Source organism: Dermacentor variabilis, chromosome 1 (assembly GCF_050947875.1).
Source record: "Dermacentor variabilis isolate Ectoservices chromosome 1, ASM5094787v1, whole genome shotgun sequence".
Taxonomy (NCBI): domain Eukaryota; kingdom Metazoa; phylum Arthropoda; class Arachnida; order Ixodida; family Ixodidae; genus Dermacentor; species Dermacentor variabilis.
The window spans coordinates 152816162-152837958 of NC_134568.1; the positions used below are offsets into that span (position 1 = coordinate 152816162).

Consider the following 21797-nt stretch of genomic DNA (forward strand, 5'->3'; position numbering starts at 1 on the left):
AGAAAGGGAGCTGTTAGTCTGTTTTATATACGCATGATTTTGTTTAGGTCAGGCTCGACGACGCTCCCTTTTTTCCTTTGGCACTCTGTCGAACGCGTCGTTTGCGCGGCTTTCTCTCTAAGCGCGCACTCAGTTGCGCGTTCAATAGCATATTTAATGTTGAATGGGGAGAAAAGGATATTTAATGCATGGTCTAAAATTGTGGCAGAATACGATGGTCGCGCGACATGACCAACACTTCTTTGGGACGTCGCCAGCTTCACGTTCCACGGACAAAACGCTCACCATTGGCGGCGCTGTTGCCAACTTATCAGCAGCTTATGAGCCACGCAGTTACCCTCTGCACTCCGTGAATGATGAGTGCTGCGTCAGAGTGGGCAAAGCCCAGCCTATGTTTGTGTCGCATCTAAAAGAATGCCGAACAACTGGGGTGGTCGTGATGATTGTATTATGCGATGCCATTTTACGCGATTCTGGTCAGTGCTTCTATACATTATTAGAGTATGAATAAAGCATTTGATGCTTGCTGGCATGTTCGGCTAGAGCAAAACAATATATCTATAGCTGCAGTGTTTCACTAGCTAGCTGAAGAAGGAACGGCAGACAAGGACATATGACGCATAATGTAATATGTTCAGTTGTCCCGGCATCCTTGTCGAGCCCAAGAAAGTAGATGACACAGCAAGGACACTTAAAGAAAAAAAAGTAAATAGGGGATACTCAATTTGCTTACTGCTCTGCCTCACTGGCCGCGTCCGCGATCTTCTCTACGGTGCAGTTGCAAGGCATCTGTATGTTGAGAAATTCGGTGATCGTCGCTGTGTGGCAATTCCAGCTTCTAAAATGCAACACGCGTCTCCATCGCCCAGCGATTAACGAACAGCGTGCTTCACTGTGCTGTGGTACGAGTCAATGAAACCATGCTAACTGCTTTTTGTGCCATTAGATGTCAGTCCGCAAGGCCGCATATATTTCCTTACACTGCTTTGAAACCGAAATCTGCGTCGAGTCCCCTTTAGTAGACATGTGCGCTTCGGACCATAGCAAATTTCTCCGAAAAACTTCTCATTCGCACTCGAAGTTCCGTGTCAAGCTTCTAAAGCAGCTTTGTATTGCAGTACAACGCTCCACATTCTTTGTATCCGCAAGAAAAGGCACTTCATGTTGTGCATCACAAAAGTAAAGCTCCAGCACTAGTTTTGTTCGTCGAAACTGACAGGGACACTCCGTGAACACAACAAACTTGCATCGTGGTCTCTCTTTTCACGTTGGGTTCTTGCTTTGAGTGTGCGAATTGAAAATTTTCAAGACAGTCTGTGCGTGCGTGCGCTATAACAACAGAGGTAAAACATGATCAGCAAGCTAAATGCAAGACTTATAACTGTACATTGCTTCATTTTTCCCCCGCAGCATGTGTCAAGTGTCGGGAGGATGTGGCGTGAATACACTCCATCCTCTCGCATAGCAAGTACGTCTGTGGCGTCGGCGCGATCACATTTCCGTTCGTAATGCTATGGTCGGAATGAGTATACTTTCGCATCGCTTATCCGCTCTGAAAATTGGGAACTTCCCTGTTCACAGACGCTCCAGCCAGAAGCACATCGCAAAAACATGTGCTGCTATGCAAGCAAGCGGCTAGCCACCCTAGCGCGGCGTCTTAATGCCACAGCCGAACACCAAGAACCACAGAGTAACTGAATGCCATAGGAAAGCACAGGAAACGATTCAATTGCGCTCTGCGTAGCAAAAGAGCGACAGCTTTGTGATTGAGCTAGAGAGAGAGAGAGAGAAAACAAGGGTAGGAAAGGCAGGGAGGTCAACCAGAACAGCATCCGGTTTGCTACCCTACACTGGGGGTGGGGGAAAGAGGAATAGAAAGAGGAAGAAAGGGAGAGAGTAAGCAATGAGTACGTGTGGGAGGGACACCCAACACAAGGACACTATAAACGGTCTCTTAAGCCCGTGCACTTCAAGTACCGCACTAGTGCACGAATCGCTTTTCGAGCCAGTGACGGGTGTGGCCACGGTCCGAGTATCTTTGACTCGGTGAGCGGTCTCGAGTCCACTCTGCGTAAAGTTCCCCGCAGAGAGAGGCGTTGGACATCGTAGCGAGGGCAGGTACACAATAGGTGCTCGATGGTCTCCTCGCACCCACAGGAGTCGCACATCGGGCTCTCGGCCATTTCCATACGGTAGGAGTATGCGTTCGTGAACGCCACTCCCAGCCACAAGCGACACAACAAGGTTGCTTCGCCGCGGGAAAGGCTAGATGGCAGTTGTAGCCGTAGCGTGGGGTCCAGTTTACGTAATCTGCAATTGAAGGCACTTGAAATCCAGAGATCTTAGGACTTCTTGCGCGCAAGTAGGCGAAGTTCTCTGGCAGCGTCCGACCTCGCCAAAGGTGTTGGACGCGTCTTGGTATCTTCGTGGGCACACCGGGCAGCCTTGTCAGCTAGGTTGTTGCCGACGATGCCACAGTGAGCAGGAATCCACTGAAATATAATGTGGTGTCCTCTTTCCAGTGCATGGTGGTGCAGTTCCCTGATGTAAGATGTCATTTGCTCGTATGTTCTGTGACGTAATGCGGACTTGATGCTGTGAAGGGCTGCCTTAGAGTCACAAAATACGACCCATTTATCTGTTGGCTCTTCGTTGATGTACATCGTAGCGGCATGGAGAGCTGCAAGTTCTGCCGATGTAGATGTAGTCGTGTGCGACAATGTGAATTTAACTGTAACGTTCTTGGCTGGAACGACGAATGCGGCAGTTGAGCTGGTAGGTGAGGTCGAACCATCGGTATAGATATGTATGCGGTCATGATACGTCTGGTGCAGTAGAAGGAGCGTAAGTTGCTTCAGAGCCGGCGATCGATGGTTGGACTTTTTTGTAATTCCAGGAATAGCAAAATTCACTTGAGGCTGTCGCAGGCACCACAAGGGAGAGGAAGGCTTCGCCGCCGGTGTAAAAGATGCTGGTATGTACTCTTGATGAGCGCTAATCACTCGTGAAAAGGTCGCTTGAGGTCTCTCGGCTGGTAGGGAGGTCAAATGATGGTCGGGGATCCTTGACAGATGGCGAATGTGCGCTCTGAGAGAGTCGACAGCTACATGTGTCTGGATCATATGGTCTCCCGCGATGGCAATTGTTGATGCTATTGAGGTGCACCGAGGCAGCCCTAAACACGTGCGTAGGGCTTGACCTTGTATGCTTTCCAAGGCGCGAAAGTTCGTCTTGCATGCATTTGACAACATTGGTAGGCTGTAACGTAGGAGTCCGAGAAACAAACCCTGTACAGCTGCAACATAGAATGGACTGGTGTACCCCAGTTTTTCCCGCATAGAAATTTGAAGACCTGAGCAATGGCGACTAGCTTCTTCTTCAGATAGACGCAGTGAGGGCTCCACGAGATTGCGGTCAATGATGACGCCCAGAAAGCGATACGTCTTAACATAGAATACAGCTTGACCATTGATGGTAACAGGATACGATGACATTTGTTTGCGCGTAAAACCAAGTAATGCGCACTTTTCAATAGACACACTGAGGCCTTGTTCTCGCAGATAAGAAGCCGTCATGGTTGCCGCCCGCTGAAGCCTGGCTCTTAGCTGAGGGCGAGTCACCGCAGAGGCCCAGATGCAAATGTCGTCGGCGTATATTGAGACATGTACTGTCTGCGGTAGGTAATCCGCTAGTCCTACCAGGACGAGGTTGAACAAAATAGGGCTCAACACTCCACCCTGCGGCACACCACGGCAGATGTAATGGTCTGAAGTCTTCGGTCTGTAAGAAAAAACGCCTCTCAGTCAAATAGTCCCTAATCCATTTATATATCCGGCCACCAACTCCAACAGCCTCAAGTGAGTTTAGTATGGCCTCATGGGCGACGTTGTCGTATGCTCCTTTTATATCCAGAAAAAGTGCCGCAGATAGGCGCTTGAGGCTTTTTTGATTTTGGACCCATGTTAGGATGTCAATGACGTTGTCGATGGACGTGCGACCTCGACGAAAGCCTGTCATGGCGTCCGGATCGATGTTGAATCGTTCTAGGTGCCATTCCAATCGAGCAAGAATCATTCTTTCCATCACTTTGCCGACGCAGCTCGAAAGCGCAATCGGACGATATGATGAGATCTCAAGCGGAGACTTTGCAGGTTTCAAAATTGGGATCAAGCGGCTGGATTTCCAATGTTTAGGAAAGGCGCCGTTCTGCCAAGACTCATTGTAGTAGTTGAGCAGCTCATCACGTGCGTCATGTCCAAGGTGGCATAGGGCAGCATACGTGATACCATCAGGTCCTGGTGACGAAGAACGCCTGCAGGTCGCCAACGCAGCATCGAGCTCTTCCAATGAAAATAGCACGTTCATTTCTGGTACACATGCCTCAGGGATGACATTCAATGCTGCGTCAGTAATGATGACCACGGCCCCAGCAACCCGTGCACAGAACTCTTCAGCCACTTGAAGTTCCGAGCGGAGTTGGTAGAGGGCCAGAGCAGCGAAGGGCTTCCTTTGATGCGGAGATGAGCGAAGACCCCTAACCATTCTCCATATGTGCGAGAGCGATTTTCGGGGATCAAGCGACTGACAGAAAGTTTTCCATCGCTTCTCTTCCAATTTATCCATGCGACGCTGGACTTTTTTTGTATGCGTCGTGAAGCCCTCAGATCCAAGACGGACTTCGTGCGCCGATACCTCCTCTCCGCCTGTCGGCGTGCCGCACGCAGCCTCTCCAGTTCCATGTTCAAGTCTGTTCGCCTTGTTGACCTTGTAAGCGAGCAGATGGATGTTTTCAATGCCTCTGCGATTGCTTCTTCGATAGTGTGTGAGAGGCCTTCCTGACATGTGTCATCCATATCCTTCTTAAATTTTGACCAATCAACTGTACGCAAGACAGTAGAGGAGCGTTGCTCAACTCCTCTAATCTTTATGTATGTTGGAATATGGTCGCTTCCATGTGTTTCTATGTCTGTAAACCATTGGACGCTCGAGGCAAAGCGCCGTGACACCAAAGTTAAGTCCAAGCAGCTACTGTAGGTCGTGCCTCGCAGAAATGTAGGGCTGCCATCATTCACGCAGCACAAATCATGGTCGGCAGCAAAGGAGGCAAGGCTCCTGCCTTTGGAGTCAATTTTAGTGCTTCCCCATAGCTGGTGATGCGCGTTGAAGTCACCTGTGATAACCCAGGGGCCATTGTTCATTAGTAATATTTTCTTAAGTCGTTCGCCGTCAAAGTGGCCCGCTGGGGATATGTAGGCTCCAATTAGTGTAGATGACAGATTCTTCTTCTGGACATTTAGGCAGATATATTGGTTGTCGTCATGAGGATCTATCGCGTTAGCGACATATGTTAAGTCCGTGCGGATGTAGATGATCACTTTCGTGCTCGCACCGCATGTGGACGAGACGAAAGATTCATAACCGGACAATCTGAGCGGAGTTGATGTATTTGGTTCGCAAATGACCAGTATGGGGAAGCGATTTGTGAAAATGAATTGGCGAAAGTCTGACATACGGGTCCTTAGACCCCTGGCATTCCATTGAAAGATCGACGCACTTTTAAGTTCAGTGCGGAAGGGGACTATTGGTCGAGCCATGATGCTTAAACGATGCAAGCACTGGATTTAGTGCATCCAGTATTTGCAGAGCACTTCGAGCTTCTGGTGTTTGCAGCTTGTTAAGTATAATGCGCATTGTATTAATTAGCGATTGCAGCATATCAGCCACCTGCCTGTCTTGGTCGCACAAATCGCCGACAGTAGACGTAGGGGGTTCTCCAGCGAAAGTTTGCTGTGATTCTGTTGGTCAATGTTGTCGTTTCGGTAGAGCCGGGCAAGATTCGGCAGATGTGGTCTTCTCAGTGTACTTGCTCTTCGCGGTTCTTTCCACATTGTCTGGCCTGGGCTGTGGAGGAGGAGGTGGTGTTGTAGGAAGTGGCATGCGCCTTCCTGTAGGAGCCTTCCTTCAGGAGCGCGGGCGACGTGAACGTCGCTTCCTGATTTTTTCGGCGGCTTCGCGATGAGATGAATGATCTCTCGCCATTTCTTTCAAGATGGCCATTTCCTTCTTAATATGTGGGGGTTTCTTCGATGAAGCTTCATGTGATCCTCCGCAGTTTGAACACTTCACTACAGTCGCGCCACATTTATCTGCTGCGTGGGGCTCTCCGCAGCGGGGCATGCTGCCTGATTTTCGCAGACGCTGCTCACGTGTCCCAGTTTCATGCATTTGCGGCACTGAAGAGGTTTCGCAATGAAAGGCCGCACTGCATGTCTGAAGTGTCCCACCTTAACATGCGAGGGTATATATTTACCCTTGAATGCTATTTTCGCGCAGCGTGAACTGCCTAGCCGCTGTTACGACTTTGAGGTGGTCCCGTAGCGCTCGTCACCCATTTCGTGACAGAGCGTTGGTAGCGAAGACTCCGAGTCAGGCGTCGGTGAGAATAACGAAAGGGACTTTATACACTATATACAGGTCATTATACAGGACAAGATCGGATCGGCACGGGGGCCGAGAGCTAACAGCAAACGCGACTGTTCCCGCTCGGCGACGTCCGTTGAGACTCCAACGCGTGACACATCTCACTCCACTCGAGAGCGGCACTCGGCTCCCGATGGGTCGGTGGATCCGGTTCTCCCGGCGGCGGCGTCGGGGCTTATAAAGCCCCGAGAAAAGATTGTCACTCAAACGGCCCAATACAAAGGCAGCACTCGACGGTCGTCCGAGAGGTCCAACCAGCGACCGCGCTGGCCACCCGGTTCAAAGTTGCCGCGCGCGGTGACCTCCAGGCAAAAGGAAATACGGCGCCGGGCTGTCTAGCACTTTGTTGCACGTTTGGACATGTCGCTTGCCGATGCTTCTCCTCAGGACGCCGCTGCCTGACGGCTCAGCATCTTGACTTGTCAAGGGAGAGTTTAGGGCGCTGTGCCTTTCGGCGCAGCCCCGGGTTTGTCCAAAGGGCGTTCGCAGGATAAATTCTGCATCTTGTAGATTCGGATTCCTGGCTGGTGGTAATGGCACAACACCGCTTAACATCAACGATGACCTCATCATTGGCTGGTTTGATAAGAATCGGCAAGTCGTTATTAAGGATGGCTACGTCTACGTCGTAGATAACGCCGGTGACTACGTCAGATCCCAGAGGGATGTAAGAGCGCACCTGAATGACATCGAGGTCCGTTACGCTGCGTAGAGTGGTCAAAGCAGCCGCATGCTGGACATCAACCGCCAGAAGATTTTTTCGGGTGTTCACTCGAATGTCCGATATTTCATTTGGCACCAGGGCTTCCAGTGACATCGACACAGATTGCCGGTTAAGTAGCTTCATGTAGACGTTGGGAAGCAGGGGCACAAATATGATGGTATTGGCGTCCGGCCTCTGCGTCTGTCTCACTGTTTGCGTGCTTGACGATGAGGACGTCCTGGTGTTCCTTCTCTTCACTCGACGGCTCTGCACAAGCTGGAAGTCGTCATCGGAAGTGTCCTCACTGCTGAGAGAGTAGACGTGGGTGTCCTCGCTGTCGCTCTGCTGACCGATCCGCTTCCTGTAGGCGGCCGCCGCTGACGCCGCCGTCGGCGGCAGACGTGCGGGGTCGTCCACTTCCATTACGACCGAGCAGGAAGCGAGGACCAGCGGATGAACTTAGGTTTTCACAGAAATAAACCGGAGCTAGAAAGAACAGCGCTGTATCAAAAGACACTCCGTCGTCGTCACTTGAGCTAGCCAGTTTTGCTTATCTCTAATGCATGTGAAGATGCGTAGATGGACGTCGACTTTTCAACCGCTCAACTTCCTAAATATTTCTTTACCCCGTAGGAGAATCTGATTCAATGAAACTTGTGGAGCTATCCTAACTCTCCGGCGAATAAAAATAATTAAAATATGCACCTTCTGAGCCCTCACTAAGGCTGTTTCAGAGAGCATCTTGTATTTCACTATGAGCCAAGGTGCGATTTTCGTAAACTGCTCATTCCGACATTCATCTCAAGTTTTCGACTTTTTTATCCGGTTTGGAAAATAGAGTAACATGGGGTGTCCCGCAACAGACCGCGATGTGTTTTATTCCTCTCGCAAGAACAACACTATTCTTCATAAACGTGAAAATGTGAAATTTTATCGTGTTTCTATATTATATATATATATATATATATATATATATATATATATATATATATATATATATATATATATATATATATATATGTATATTCAACTGCGTTGTTATATGAGAAACGTAGCTGGGCTGCGGGAGGACTTGCGTTCAAAACCACGCTGTCGCAGGTAAACCATCGGTTATCAAAGCGAGCGCAGGCACCTCCCGGCTCGACACTCGACTTTTTTTAGGGGATAATTTCCCTAGGAAAAGAGCCCGCGCAATACCAATCTCGTCGAACCGCGCGGGCACAACAAAACCATGAAAAACGTGGGTCTGGGCTGCTCCCATTGCGGTAATTTCTCACGTGGCATCCCAAAGCACCTATTAGGTGGAGACACCTTCGTGTTGGAAAGAACTACTTCTTTCCAAGTGGTTAGGTTCCTTAATGGCCGAGCACCAGGTCGCTACAGAGTTTGTACCAATGTTACTGGTTATTGTCCGGCGGCGGCAGCTCTAGTCTGCCTCCCGCAGCCGCGGCGCATGCTCTGCCCCAAGGCCGTCTGTGGTTGGGCAAGGAAAATCTAGAGACCACGCCTAGCATTTCTACAAGGCCTCGTTTCAAGATGCGAACCCTCACAAGTGGCCTAGCACGGTGCCGGGGAACATATCTACCCATTAGGGAAACCGGTTTCTGGCGGTACCGGGATTTGGACCCCCAGTACATCCCGCATACGGGGCGGATGCTCTAGCACTATAGGATATATATCTGCAGTTTCACATTTAAAAGAGTATACAGGGTGTCCCAGCTAACTTTAGCCAGAGTTTTCAAACATGCAAATGCCACGTAGCTGGTCAGAACAAAGGTAATGTCCGACGTCGCTTGGAGTTACTCAAATGATTTATTTTTTTCATTACGCTTAATTAGATCATTAGTCCTAATGAATCATTGAACTTTTCGAATAGTATAATTAGATGAAAAGTGTCGATGAGAAAATTGTAGAGGGACACTAAAAGCGCCCGATACAACTTTCTGTTCCTCAAGACGTTCTACATGAAGGTGTTTCTCCGAGCGTGACAGAAGCTCGGGAATGCACGCAAAGCGCCTCAAGCAGCCACGCGCGCGGCTATTTGACGCTCACTTGAGTAGCTAGGCATGTGCCACTGTGAATGTGCCACTCTGCAATGACGAAAAGGATCCCTTAAATTTCTCCGATGCTTGATCGAACCTGCCTCACAAGGGTTCGCTCCTCAAAGACAGCAACCCGACGCATTAGCATACTGTGCCACAGATACTCAGGGCATGTGCCGCTTTCAATGAACGCATTTCATGCCAACGCTTTAGCGAGCTGCGCCATGAATGCACTGGGTAGGTGCCCCTCTTTTACGAATCTCTCACTACCTTGGCTCACTGATTATGTGCCACTGAGTGTGCAGCCAAGCGATAGAACAATTCTCAGCGTTCGTAGGCACCGACGAACCGCGCTTCTCGGCAGTGCCGCTAGATGGCGCAATGTGTCCAGAATAAAGCGTGAGAGAGGAGCCCAGTTGCCGCCCCATCACGGGTTTCTCAGCTTTCCCACGCACCGGCTCACCACGCATTTCGGAAGCCACGCACGTGCAGGCTTCGCGGCGGCGGCGTAAAGGTACGTCCTCACTTGCGGAAATAAGCGCTCGCAAGTCAGCACGCTTAAAAAACGCGCGCCGCGTTCCGAAGGCGACACCACCGCGCGTTCGCGGTCGCGGAGAGCGGCAGGCAGGCGAGAGTTCTCGCCCTCTGTCGAGATGCCTCGGGAGCCTGCGATAATTCCCGCGCGTTTCAGTCGTTGTTGTCGACGAGAGCATTGACCTCACCGCTCACGTGAGGACTTCGGCGCCTGTGATTGACTGGCTCTGGTTTGTGGAAACGCGGCGCCGGGAAAAAATGGGTTCGGTCCCATCCTCGCGCGGCAGAGAATTCTTGCCGCGAAAGCGCTGTTCGCGGCGCTCGTTTTTAAGCGCGCCGCCTTGCGCGCGCTTATTTCCGCAAGTGAGGACGTACCTTTATATGGCGCCGAGTCTTCCTAGGGAAGCACGAAAGAGGTATACCGCTGCAGTAGACGCTTCATTAGATAACTTGTTTCGAGGGTGGCAAGATGTACCGCTATATTGATTGAATGCTAACCCATTACCGTCGAGAGGACGACGACGAAGTGTCCTGTGTGGAACGCTGCCTTTTTGTCTCTGAGAATTTAAAGCTACTTTGTGGGAGACGCCACTCCCTTAACTACGGCGATGGACGTGGAGTCGCCTGGAGAGGTTCCTGGTCCCTCTACGTCAACAGCGACCGCACCGAGAAAGCGGTCTAGTCGCCCGAGTGACACCTACAGCGAGGACACTGTGATCTACTCAGGGACCAGTGATGAAACCTCGGATGACAGCGACTTCGTGCCGGTAGCGAAGCACAAAGCAAAGAGAAGGCTCGTCAGGACGTCTCCTTCCACAAGTAAGGCAACTGTGATCCCGACGCGAAAGCCATCAGACCTCACCAGTTTATATGTGCCTGTGGCTGCTAGCGACAATCTAAACCGGATCAACCGCCAAGCCACATCTGTATCGCTCGAGGCACTTGTTCCGGGTCAGATCAAAGATATAAGGATCAACGGCCGTAAGAACATCCTCGCTATAGATGTCACAAACCGCAGCGCGCTAGACATTCTGAGCAACGTTAAGGTGCTGGATAGCATCAACGTACGCTGCTATAAACAAGACCATCATGACTCTACGGCCGGCGTTGTGTATGACGTAGATAATCCCATAAGCGATGCTGACCTGCATATACTCATCAAGCCGGCGACAGAGGGAATTGCCATATTGCAAGCCCGTCGCCTGGGAAACTCGCAGTGTGTCAAGTTAACTTTCAAAGGAGACAGCCTACCGTCCCACGTCAAGGTCGGTCACTTCCGACACATTGTACGGCCTTTTGTGCCAAAGCCGCTTCAGTGCAGGAAGTGTCAAAGGATAGGGCACGTTAGTGCGGTTTGCACAAACGCTGCCGTATGCTCACGGTGCTCTGGGTCGCACAGCTCCGGCGCCTGTCGTGCAGAAAACCAAAAGTGCGCAAATTGTCAGGGCTCTCACGATGCAACTTCGAAGAATTGCCCACATGTGAAAAATGAGGCGAAAGTCTTGAGGCAAATGGTCAGGGATGGTTCCTCGCACAGGGAGGCTGCCGCTAAGGTGCGACGTCGACGTTCACGTCGCCGGAGATCTAGGAAACCCACTGCTATTGCTAAGGATGCACCGCGTCCACTGACAGTCCAGAAACTTCTGCATACAACTAGCAATAGCAGCAATGAGATTCCTCAGCAGAAAGTCTCCCATATCATTGCCTCAAGCGAGGAGTGGCCGCCATTGCCACGGCTAGATCCACCAGCGGAGCGACAAGATGTAGCACGCTCACCGAATCATGCTTCACCTTCTGGCAGCAACCAAGACAACGACAACCAAGTTGTCACCATGATAAGGGCCCTTATGAACACGCTACGAGCACTACTGACCGCCATACACACTCCGGCGGCTCGAGGCGCACTTCAAATACTGGATGCCCTGTATCCGGTACTGTCCGGTCTTGAGAAGCACCATGGCTGCTCCTCTACATTCGTTCCTTAAAGAGGTCAAGGAAGCGTCTATCTTCCAATGGAATGTCAGAGGCATTAAATCGCGTATTTCGGACTTTCGTCCGTTTGTTTTTAAGAACAAATTTCCAATAATCGTCATTTGTGAACCAAACGTTGAGAGCGCCAGCGCCATCCGCCTATCAGGATATGAAGCTTTCATGTCTGCCACCTGTACCGACCGCAGCAAAGTCATCGTTTATATCAGATGCGATTTCACATATGTTTTACACCCAGTGGCACCTGATGACGACAATCAGTATGTGTGTTTGACTATAAAATGCAAGAACGTCGCACTCACGCTCATAGGTGCCTACATTTCCCCTAATAGTCGATTTGACAACGCACGACTAGGTGCAATTTTAACAGCGACACCTGGACCATGGGTTATTACCGGCGACTTCAATGCGCATCATCCGCTATGGGGAAGCTTAAAGATGGACTGTCGAGGAAGACGTGTACAATCCTTCGCGTCGGACCATGAGCTCTGCTGCCTAAATGATGGCAGTCCCCCTTTTTTGCGGGGATTGACATACAGCAGCTGCCTCGACTTGACATTTGTTTCAAGATGCCTCAGTGCCAGTGTGAAATGGTTAACGGACAACGAAACGCATGGTAGTGACCACGCTCCAACATATGTTAAAATCGACGGCATACGCAAGTCACACTCTACTACAGTTCTTCATGACATCGACTGGCCTAAATACACATTGCTCATGTCATTCTTTGTGCAAACAGAGGACGGTGCGTCATCATAACGCAACACCTACCGAGGCGTACCACAAGGCGGAGTCTTGAGCCCCACTCTATTTAACCTGGTGCTCATCGACCTGGTCCATACCCTTCCGGAATCCGTCCATGTGTCGATCTATGCAGACGATATATGCATTTGGTCATCAGGAGCGACGCGTCCTCAGGTGCGCGCCAGACTTCAAAAAGCGGCCACACTAACATCAGGTTATCTTCGAGCACGAGGTCTGGAGCTGTCCTGCGAGAAGTGCTCTATAGTCCCTTTCACGCGTAAAGCAATGAAACCGTACGTTATCAGAATTAATGGACAGCCAATTGCCTACGAGAAGACGCACCGCTTTCTAGGAGTGATAATAGATCGAGACCTTTCCTGGAGTCCTCATATCTCCTACCTAAAAAGGAAATTAGTCATGATAACCCACGTGCTCAGATTTCTTGCGGGAAAGTCATGGGGTGCGTCTGTGAGTGCGATGCTCCAACTCTATAACGCACTGTTCCTCGGTCTCCTGCGCTACAGCGTACCTGTACTGGGTGGGACCGGCAAGACCAACCTCCGTGCCCTCCGATCTGTACAAGCGCAAGCTCTGCGAATTTGCCTTGGTCTTCCCAGATGTGCGTCCACGGCAGCAACAATAGCCATCGCGCATGACCACCCCATCAACACGTATCTTCAAGTCGACACTTTAAGGATGCATATCAGGCACTTCGCCCGACTTCCATCGCATCATCTCGCCTCCCTTCCTGCCGCTCGACCTCGTTCACCGTTTAGCAAGATTATTGCCGCCAACCATGGAACTTTACCGTCAAACTTCACGCCTGCAGCACGACCATCTCAACCGCTGTGGTGCCTCCATCCACTCCAGGCTCTTCTTGTTATTCCCGGTATCAAAAGGAAAACGGAGATGTCAACTTTGTCAACCTCAAACAAACCGTGCTTTCAGTGCTACATGAACAGCACAGAGGACGCATCCACGTTTACACAGACGGTTCTGTATCCTCTAATAGTTCAGCTGGAGCAGTGGTGATTCCCGCAGAGTGCGTCACCCTCAAGTTCAAGACATCTCACATTACATCATCGACGGCTGCAGAACTCGCAGCTATCCGTGCTGCTCTGGAGTTTATTGTTCACAAATCATCACATTCATGGTCCATATTATGTGACTCAAAGGCAGCTCTTCAGTGTCTGATGTCCCCTTTCAACCATGGACCAAATGAGCAACTAGTCGCAGACATCCGACTGCTCCACCATCACGCAATCAACAAGGGACACAACATCGTCTACCAGTGGCTACCGGGTCACTGTGGAATTTCAGGAAATGACAGTGCGGATGACGCTGCCCGGTCGGCTCATGATGGTGCCCAGATTATACCCATACCGCTGTCAAGAACAGATGCAGCCACAAGTCTTCGCTCCCTCGCCCGCGAGCTTACGCAGAATCTGTGGAACACCAGTGATTTCACGAACGCACGTCTCCACAAATTGGATCCACGTCTGCAACTTCGCCTACCACCAGGGTTGCCACGAGCGGAAGCAACACTTCTGTGCCGCCTGTGGCTCGGCGTGGCATTCACGAACTCCTATTCATTCCGCATTGGAATGACCGACAGCCCTACTTGTGACACCTGCTACTGCGAGGAGACGATTCAACACCTCCTATGTGACTGTCCCCGTTACGCAGTGCGAAGAAAAGTGCTCGTGACCGCTCTCGCAAAACTGGACAATCGCCCCTTTACAGAGGAAAAAGCTCTAGGACATTGGTCCAGACGGGCTTCGGCACTCAAGGCCTTAAGGGCTTTGTTGAAGTTTTTAAGGACATGCGAATTGTGCGACCGCCTTTGAACGTTGTAGCGCGTAGTTTCGCGTTACTGTGTGAATTTTCTTTTTTTCCCTCTTCTTCTTTCTTTTTCTTTATTCCCTTTACCCCTTTCCCCAGCACAGAGTAGCCAGCCGGTACTTACACTGGCTAACCTCCCTGTCTTTCCTCTCCTTTGTTTCCTCCTCCTCCTCCTCCTTACCGTCGACAGTCATCGTGAGATGGCTGCTGCCGAAATTTTTCGAAAAACTGTTCGTACGAAAGTACGCGTCTGCCTTCAGCGCAAATTGAGGCGAAGCCAACGAGGCAAAATATAATACAACAATAATAATTTGGGGTGAGTATTATATATATATATATATATATATATATATATATATATATATATATATATATATATATATATATATATATATATATATATATATATAGAGCGAGAGAGAGAGACAGGGTGTTTTAGCTAACTTTAGCCAAAGTTTAGAAATATGCCGATGCACTCTAAGAAGACACGATCACATACATGTTGCTCACTTTTGTATGTAGCAGGTCACGCTATTTCTTGTATTTCGCTTAATTAGATAATCAGTTAAGATTACTTGACCAACTTCTGAAGCAACGAAGCTAGGAAAAAATCTTCAATTAGAAACTAGCAGAGCGGTTTCCAAAACGTCCGAATAAGGAGTTTCTGTCTTTCTATCTATTAAGTATTAGTGTTCTTCAGCTTACTGCGGATGCCCGCGAAATACAAAAAAAAAAACACCACATGGCATGCCCGCTTGCGCGTCGTGATTGCACTGCTCCCAAGCGTTCCGCGCACAAAGGAACACAAAATTTAGCCGGGTGTGCTGCCGCTGCGTCTGCTTACCGCTATCATGAACCGCCTTGAGGGAAGCACATCGCTAGCGTAAATCGCACAGCCAACGCCTACGTCACTGCCGTGTCGCCATATTAAGCGGCAGTACACCCTGCTAGATGCTATGTTCGTTTGTTCGCGGACAGCTTGGGAGCGCTGCAATCACGACGCGCAAGCGGGCACGCCACGTGGTGTTTTTTTTTTATTTTGTATTTCGCGGGCATCCGCAGTAAGCTGAAAAACACTAATACTTAATAGATAGAAAGACAGACACTCCTTATTCGGATGTTTTGAAAACCGCTCTGCTACTTTCTAATTGAAGATCTTTTCCTAGCTTCGTTGCTTCAGAAGTTGGTCAATTACTCTTGACTGATCATCTAATTAAGCAAAATACAAAAAATAGCGTGACACACTACATACAAAAGTGAGCAACATGCATTTGTTCGCGTCGTCTTAGAGTGCATCGGCATATTTCTAAACTCTGGCTAAAGTTAGCTGAAACACCCTGTTTACACATAATATAATCATATCGTAAGAAGCCAACAAAGGCACCAAGGACAACATAGGGGACTTTATTTGTACTTACTAATTGAAATAAAGAAATGATAAATTAGTGGCAATGAAAGTGGATGAAGAAACAACTTGCCGCAGGTGGGGAACGATCCCATCTCTTCGCATTACGCGTGCGATGCTCTAACCAAATGAGCTACCGTGGCGCCGTTTTGCCATCCACTTTCTTGGGTTTTTGCTACTATAGAACTAACCTTGGAAGTATTAGCCAACGCCACCACTCACAAACCTTGGCGGTGGATGTGGAACATCCTTTCTGCCGCTGGCGTCACGAGTACGTGATATTTCTGGGTGAGGGCAACTGGTCAATAAACCCACACGTGCTACGTGAAGGCATCAATATTGCCGGATTCGAGATCCTCGCTATGCAACGAAAGAGAGGAAAGGGGGTTAACCGAGGGGCTTGATCTTTATTAATCGTTTAATAAGAAGCCAACACACACACACACACACACACACACACACACACACACACACACACACACACACACACACACACACAACACACAACACACAACACACAACACACACACACACACACACACACACACACACACACACACACACACACACGCACGCGCGCGCGCGCGCGCACGCACGCACGCACGCACGCACGCACGCACGCACACACGCACACACACACGTCACAGTGAGCACCCACACACGAGGGTAAGAGATTTGAAATTAAATGTTATTTTCGGATGCAAACAGCAGCACTGTAAGGTCTACAACTGCGTCCGCAACTGTTTCGCAGGCGAATTTGATTTTTATTCGTTCATTCAGTTCGTGCCCATGAACGAAAAAATAAAAATAAAAAAACAGCTTCGTTTTGCCATGCCATATTTAAGATGTCGGATGGCGCGTTGCTACAATGTAACAGATGACGCTTCACATTTTAAATATCCCCTATTAAATGCACTAAAGTAGGTTTCTGACTCATTAAGTGCACTTGTGTCTGAATTCTGGAGTAAAATATTGTGATAACTACCAAGCGTACTCGTGCAAATCTTACTTCCCCAAAGCCAATGTGGCTTGCCTCAGACATTTCCCTCGAGTATCCATGCATTGACGCTAACATGTTTATCGTGCAACCTCCACTTTGCCAAAAAATTTATGACTGGCCATGCACACTTGAAATAAACCGACATGACCCCATGCCAAGTTCCTATGCCTCTGATCATCCTGGGCAAACACAAGGAGGTATGTGATCTTTGTGAAAAAATAAACAATTATTTTAACCAATTGTGCCAATACGAAAAAGGGGACTCACTAGAACTGAAAACATTCTTATTTAATAAGCACAATACACACAGGATGACTGCAACGACCCGTCTCACTATTACACTCCTTATAATAGGTAATTTGCTGTCCACCCACATGTAAGCGAAGTTTGATTCCTCGGATTATCACATTAATTACCTTCATTCCAGCACGATGATTTCCGGCTTGAGGGAATTTGTGACTTTATCGTGTGGTAGGGACAACCGAACAGGCACTCAGCCCCCTTTGCTCTACCTACCAGCATTCACCAGCGTTTCTTTCTGACGTCTCGAAAGAAGTTATAGAACTTTTTAATAAATCATCACAGCGAAACGTAGCAGGAGACTAGACAGCGTGATACGTGCGCTGTGAGATGGAATACTCTTCCATCAAAGAAAGTAGGAATTGGGCAGTACGAAAGTTTCTTTGCTGAAATTGCGAAACTAAGCGAACTCACCAAGAAGTCGAACAAAGACCAAACAATGGTGTTTGGTCATACCATTGGTCAAACAACGGTGTTTGTGCACTGGTGTTTGGTCACGTCAGAAAGCTCCAACTGGCAACGCACTGCACAACGAGGTGGCAGTGAAGTATCCCTGTGAGCAGATACTCATAACTTACCGCGCGAGCTCGGTGCATCAATACGACAAGCCTCAGGTCAAATAATCGCCGTGAAAACTGCATACCTTACTGTGTCAATAAGCAAAACCGACAGTCAGTTATGTAAACACCATCTTAGGACATGTCTAGCCCCACGCGAACCACGCTTCTTCGCAAGAGTAGAAAGGTGATCTTCAGCCAACGGTTATATTGCGCGTGCAACTAGCGTTGAATCAGTGTGAGAACAGCTCGCGCCTGCATCAATAGGAAACAGGGCCTAAAACTTCTACGTAAGAGCGTTTCCTCATTGGCCCACCCGCCACGCATGATAGCGACCGGCGTGATAACAAGACGATCGAAGACGGCGTTTATGGACGAAAGAAAAAGAAACGAAAAGCTTCGTAAATACGGACACAGATTAACTAGGCATGAAAATTGTATGCAGATTGCCGTTTTCATCGGCTTTAGCAGACTCCCGTGCATTGGGGGCACGTTAAAGACCCCTGGTGGTCAAAATTAATCCAGAGCGCCTCCCCTCCCCCCCCCCCCCCACTACGCGTGCCCCATAATAAAATCATGGTTTTGGCTCGTAAAACCCCATAATTCATTCATTCATTCAGTTTTAGCAGACGGAATACACACAGAACATAATTCTTAGCTATGCAACTCTCTTAAGCACCTTTTCTAAAACAGTGTTCACGGAAGAAGATAATCTGGAGTCTTAATGTAGAAATTTGGCCGCTCAGACAGAAACCAACGGAAGAAAAGAATACAGACTAGTCGTGGCATATGTCACGAGAGTGCCAGCGCCAGGCTCTATCACATCGGCAGTGAGTGACTGGAAGCTACGCACCGACAGATATACCTAATATTGATGATGATGTATGAGCCACTGGATACATCGGCACTTGATAAGAATGACATACAGAATTTCGAAAACAGTTGTCATCTACTTTCTCAATGTTTGCCGACAACAGCCAAATAATCTGACAGAAATGTAATATTTCATATACGGAACCCAGATAACGCGACCCTCATGCGACTCCTAGCAGAAAGGCGCAGACTGCTTGGAGCGCCTAAGTCGGCCACAGCGTGGAATACCTTGATGTGGCACTGTCCATCGCAAATCACAAGATTCGTTTCTTTTGTTCTCCGTCTCTGTTTGTCCTGGCCGCGAAGTAGCAGCAGTGACCATAAAAAAATGATCTGCGGCTGTTACTATCGCTGTCCCCTTCAATACGTGGTAAACGTAAGGCTGTGGTGAATTCAAGTCGGTGAACTACAGCCCGTTTATGACCGAACTCTTGCCACCGCATACACCAATCTCAGCACCAGCTACGTTGTTTGCGCGTGCCCTTGCGGGAGTAGCTTTCGAAAAATTAAGAACTGCCGTCCAGCTGACTTCTTTATGTAATGACAATACTCCCTTTCGTGAAACTTCCGGCACCTTTTCTTAAAAATATTGCAAATTACAATTACAAGTATCCGTTGCTTACTAAGACAACCGTTATCTTTTATGAGAAGCCATGAGACACGTTAACACGTACTTCCGGATTCACGTAGTTTTATCATTGACATGGCGGTGTAACCATCTTTTTTTAAGGTATCTGTATGCTGAGCACGAAGTCACGGGTCTCATTCCTGCCGCGGCGACCGAGTTCTGATAAAGGGACGGAATGCAAAAAAAAAAAACGCTCACGCACCGAGCTTCGAGTGGGCGTTAAATGACCCCTGATTGCCTAAAATTTGTGCGTTGGCCTATATGCGTACCGTCATTTTAGCTCATGTTATCTGAAGATGCCTAAATTAATCCGGAGCGCCCCTCCATTACGACGACCCTCTTAGAGCCTCTGTTGCTTTGGGACGTCAAATCCAGCACAGCCACATTTCCCTCAGCACTTTTCGCGTCCAGTTCGGTGAGGAAGAAGGGTCTCGTGGGAACAGAACGAGAAAAACAGCGAAAGCGGTGTCATCAGCGTTGTTGTGCGTGCATACGTGCACGTGCTTGTGCTTGCACCCACGCAGCAGCAAAACATGCAAATGATAGCACCGTAATTACAACGTGACAAAAAATGCTAATGCTGATGGTGCGCACTACAACATGTAACGGCCATGGGGTGTGACGTACTGCTGAAGCTATTCAAGCAGTGTCATTCTTGCATTAACCTGGGTCGAAGCAGATATGAGGCTAAATTTAGGTGACAAAAGTACTCTGTAAGCTACCCAGAGAGCCGCATGCGGTGCACGTGACGCAGGCTATGCGAGACGCAGGCTCATATCACTACCACCGGTGCGCCATCGTTGTTATCACGAACTCAACTAATTCGCTTCGCTTGTCAGCACATTGGCATAGTCTATTCCGGCAAGAGGCAAACTTGCCGTACAATCATGTGCCTCACCTTCGAGCAAAACCATAAGTATTCATAGCCGTGCCGCAGTGATCTCTTCCAAAGGTAGAAAGAAAAACACGCCCATCCTTTTCGATAAGCGTGACTCCCACGTGCGATGCGAAATGTGCAATGAACATCATGCAGCATACGTGCAGGTGCCGTACGTGCCGGCGCGTTTGTCTGCACGTGCAGTTTCAAAACAGCAATTAAAAAAAGCACAAGGGGAAATGCTGGATGAATTCATTTGGAGTGCGTGACGTGGCTCGAGAATTGAACTGTGCGTGCACGCATACCCACCGCAGGCACTGCTTTTGCGCTTCGCCGAGCCTTTCCAAGCCGGGTGCACAGATGTGCATGAAAAGGCGGCCGCGGGAGCGTGGGGAGCGGCAAAAGCCGTGTTGAACCCAAAACTGATAGGTGCGTGTTTGGTCAGGATTACTAGAACTGTGCAAATAGAGAAAAAAAATTATACAGACACGTTAGAGGTTTCCAGGAGCCATTCAGATTAGAAAATTGGGAGGAGCAAATAAAGACAGCAAGTACAGCGTGTTTACCTTTGTCATAAAGCTTAGGGTAAAACGTCCAGTAACTAAGACAGGGGAGGCCTTTGCTCTCAGAGGGCGCCAGTGACGATATGAAATTTAAAAGAAAAAGAAGAACAAGAGCCGGCTGTGCGCCCCCATGCAGGAACTAAAAACAATCTATCTCTAACACCGTGTCTTAATAGATTTGTATGTTTTCATAAGTCACCATTTCTGGTGGTAAAATTATTAAACTGGCAGAAACATTGCTCTTGACGCTTGCTGCGCTAAACACCACAAAAAAGTTTGTCTGCTTCAGTTTTTTTCGTCTATGCTCAACACATTCATATCCTGTTTTATTTATTGCGTAAATAAAACCGACCGACCGACCTTTCCGCTCCGTTCCGTTCGGTTTTACAGGACAGTTGCTGAACTAACACAAAAATAATAAGTTTTCTGTTGGTGAGTTATCGTTGTTTTCAGGATGAGAAAAGTGTACGCACTGCGAAGCGAGTGAGGGTTCCAGTAATAAGAAATGGCAAAAATAAAATAGCACTTTTTTGCTTTTTGGTACGACTGCACTGGTAGCCACACTGGTAGCTACTCACGCTGTATGTGAAGTCTGACCTCTATACACCTGACTCCCCTGCCTGCGATGAGTCTGAACAATGCAGTGATGGCTGGCCGCTTAACAGCGCCGGTCGCTCACGAGCGCCATGCGGGAACTGCAGCCGGAAGCCGTGCAAGCAGGCGTCGTTGTGATTTGCGATGCTCCAAGCAGAATGACGGCATACTAATATTACATAAAATAATAACCTTCTAGAAACAGCCCTGAAATGAATGAAAGAAAGTAATTGACCGGTGTGCTGCGCTCCTGCACGAATTGTTCAAGCGAGCACCATTATGCAGCTGACTTGCTTCGCACAGCGACAACAGTTTCTCTCTGCCGAGATCCCGGTAAGCTGCGCATCTCGAATATCAAGAAACGGCACGTTAAACGAAAACACAAGCTCTCCGTCTAATGCAGACGGCGTGAACGTCGGCAGCCTATGCCTACAGGCGTAGCATACACTAAAGAAGATCTTAGCACGCACCACTTCGCTTGACCTTTCACCACCTATATTCAGTGGCTCCGCGGCAGTGCGAACACCGGACGGGTGCGCTTGAAACGCGAGATGCGCGTGATCTCGGTCAGAACAAAAGCGACAAAAGTTAAAGGAAAGGGGAAAAAGAATAAAACGAGAAATTACATACACAAGGAATATTTCTGTTGCAGAAATGGGCCAGGAG

The 21797-nt window shown here is 48.8% G+C and overlaps 1 protein-coding gene across 4 annotated transcripts in view; it reads right to left on the reverse strand.

The window, feature by feature from the left end:
• Positions 1 to 21797, reverse strand: part of LOC142586754 (synaptotagmin-15-like) — a 196536-nt gene that overhangs the window by 38657 nt on the left and 136082 nt on the right. For 3 of the 4 annotated variants that reach the window (XM_075697681.1, XM_075697680.1, XM_075697678.1), the window contains one exon: positions 20284 to 20430. The exons of the other annotated variant lie outside the window; for it this stretch is intronic. In XM_075697681.1, coding sequence (XP_075553796.1) covers positions 20284 to 20430 — 147 coding nt within the window. The remainder of the gene's footprint in view (positions 1 to 20283; positions 20431 to 21797) is intronic. 4 annotated transcript variants of the gene reach the window in all.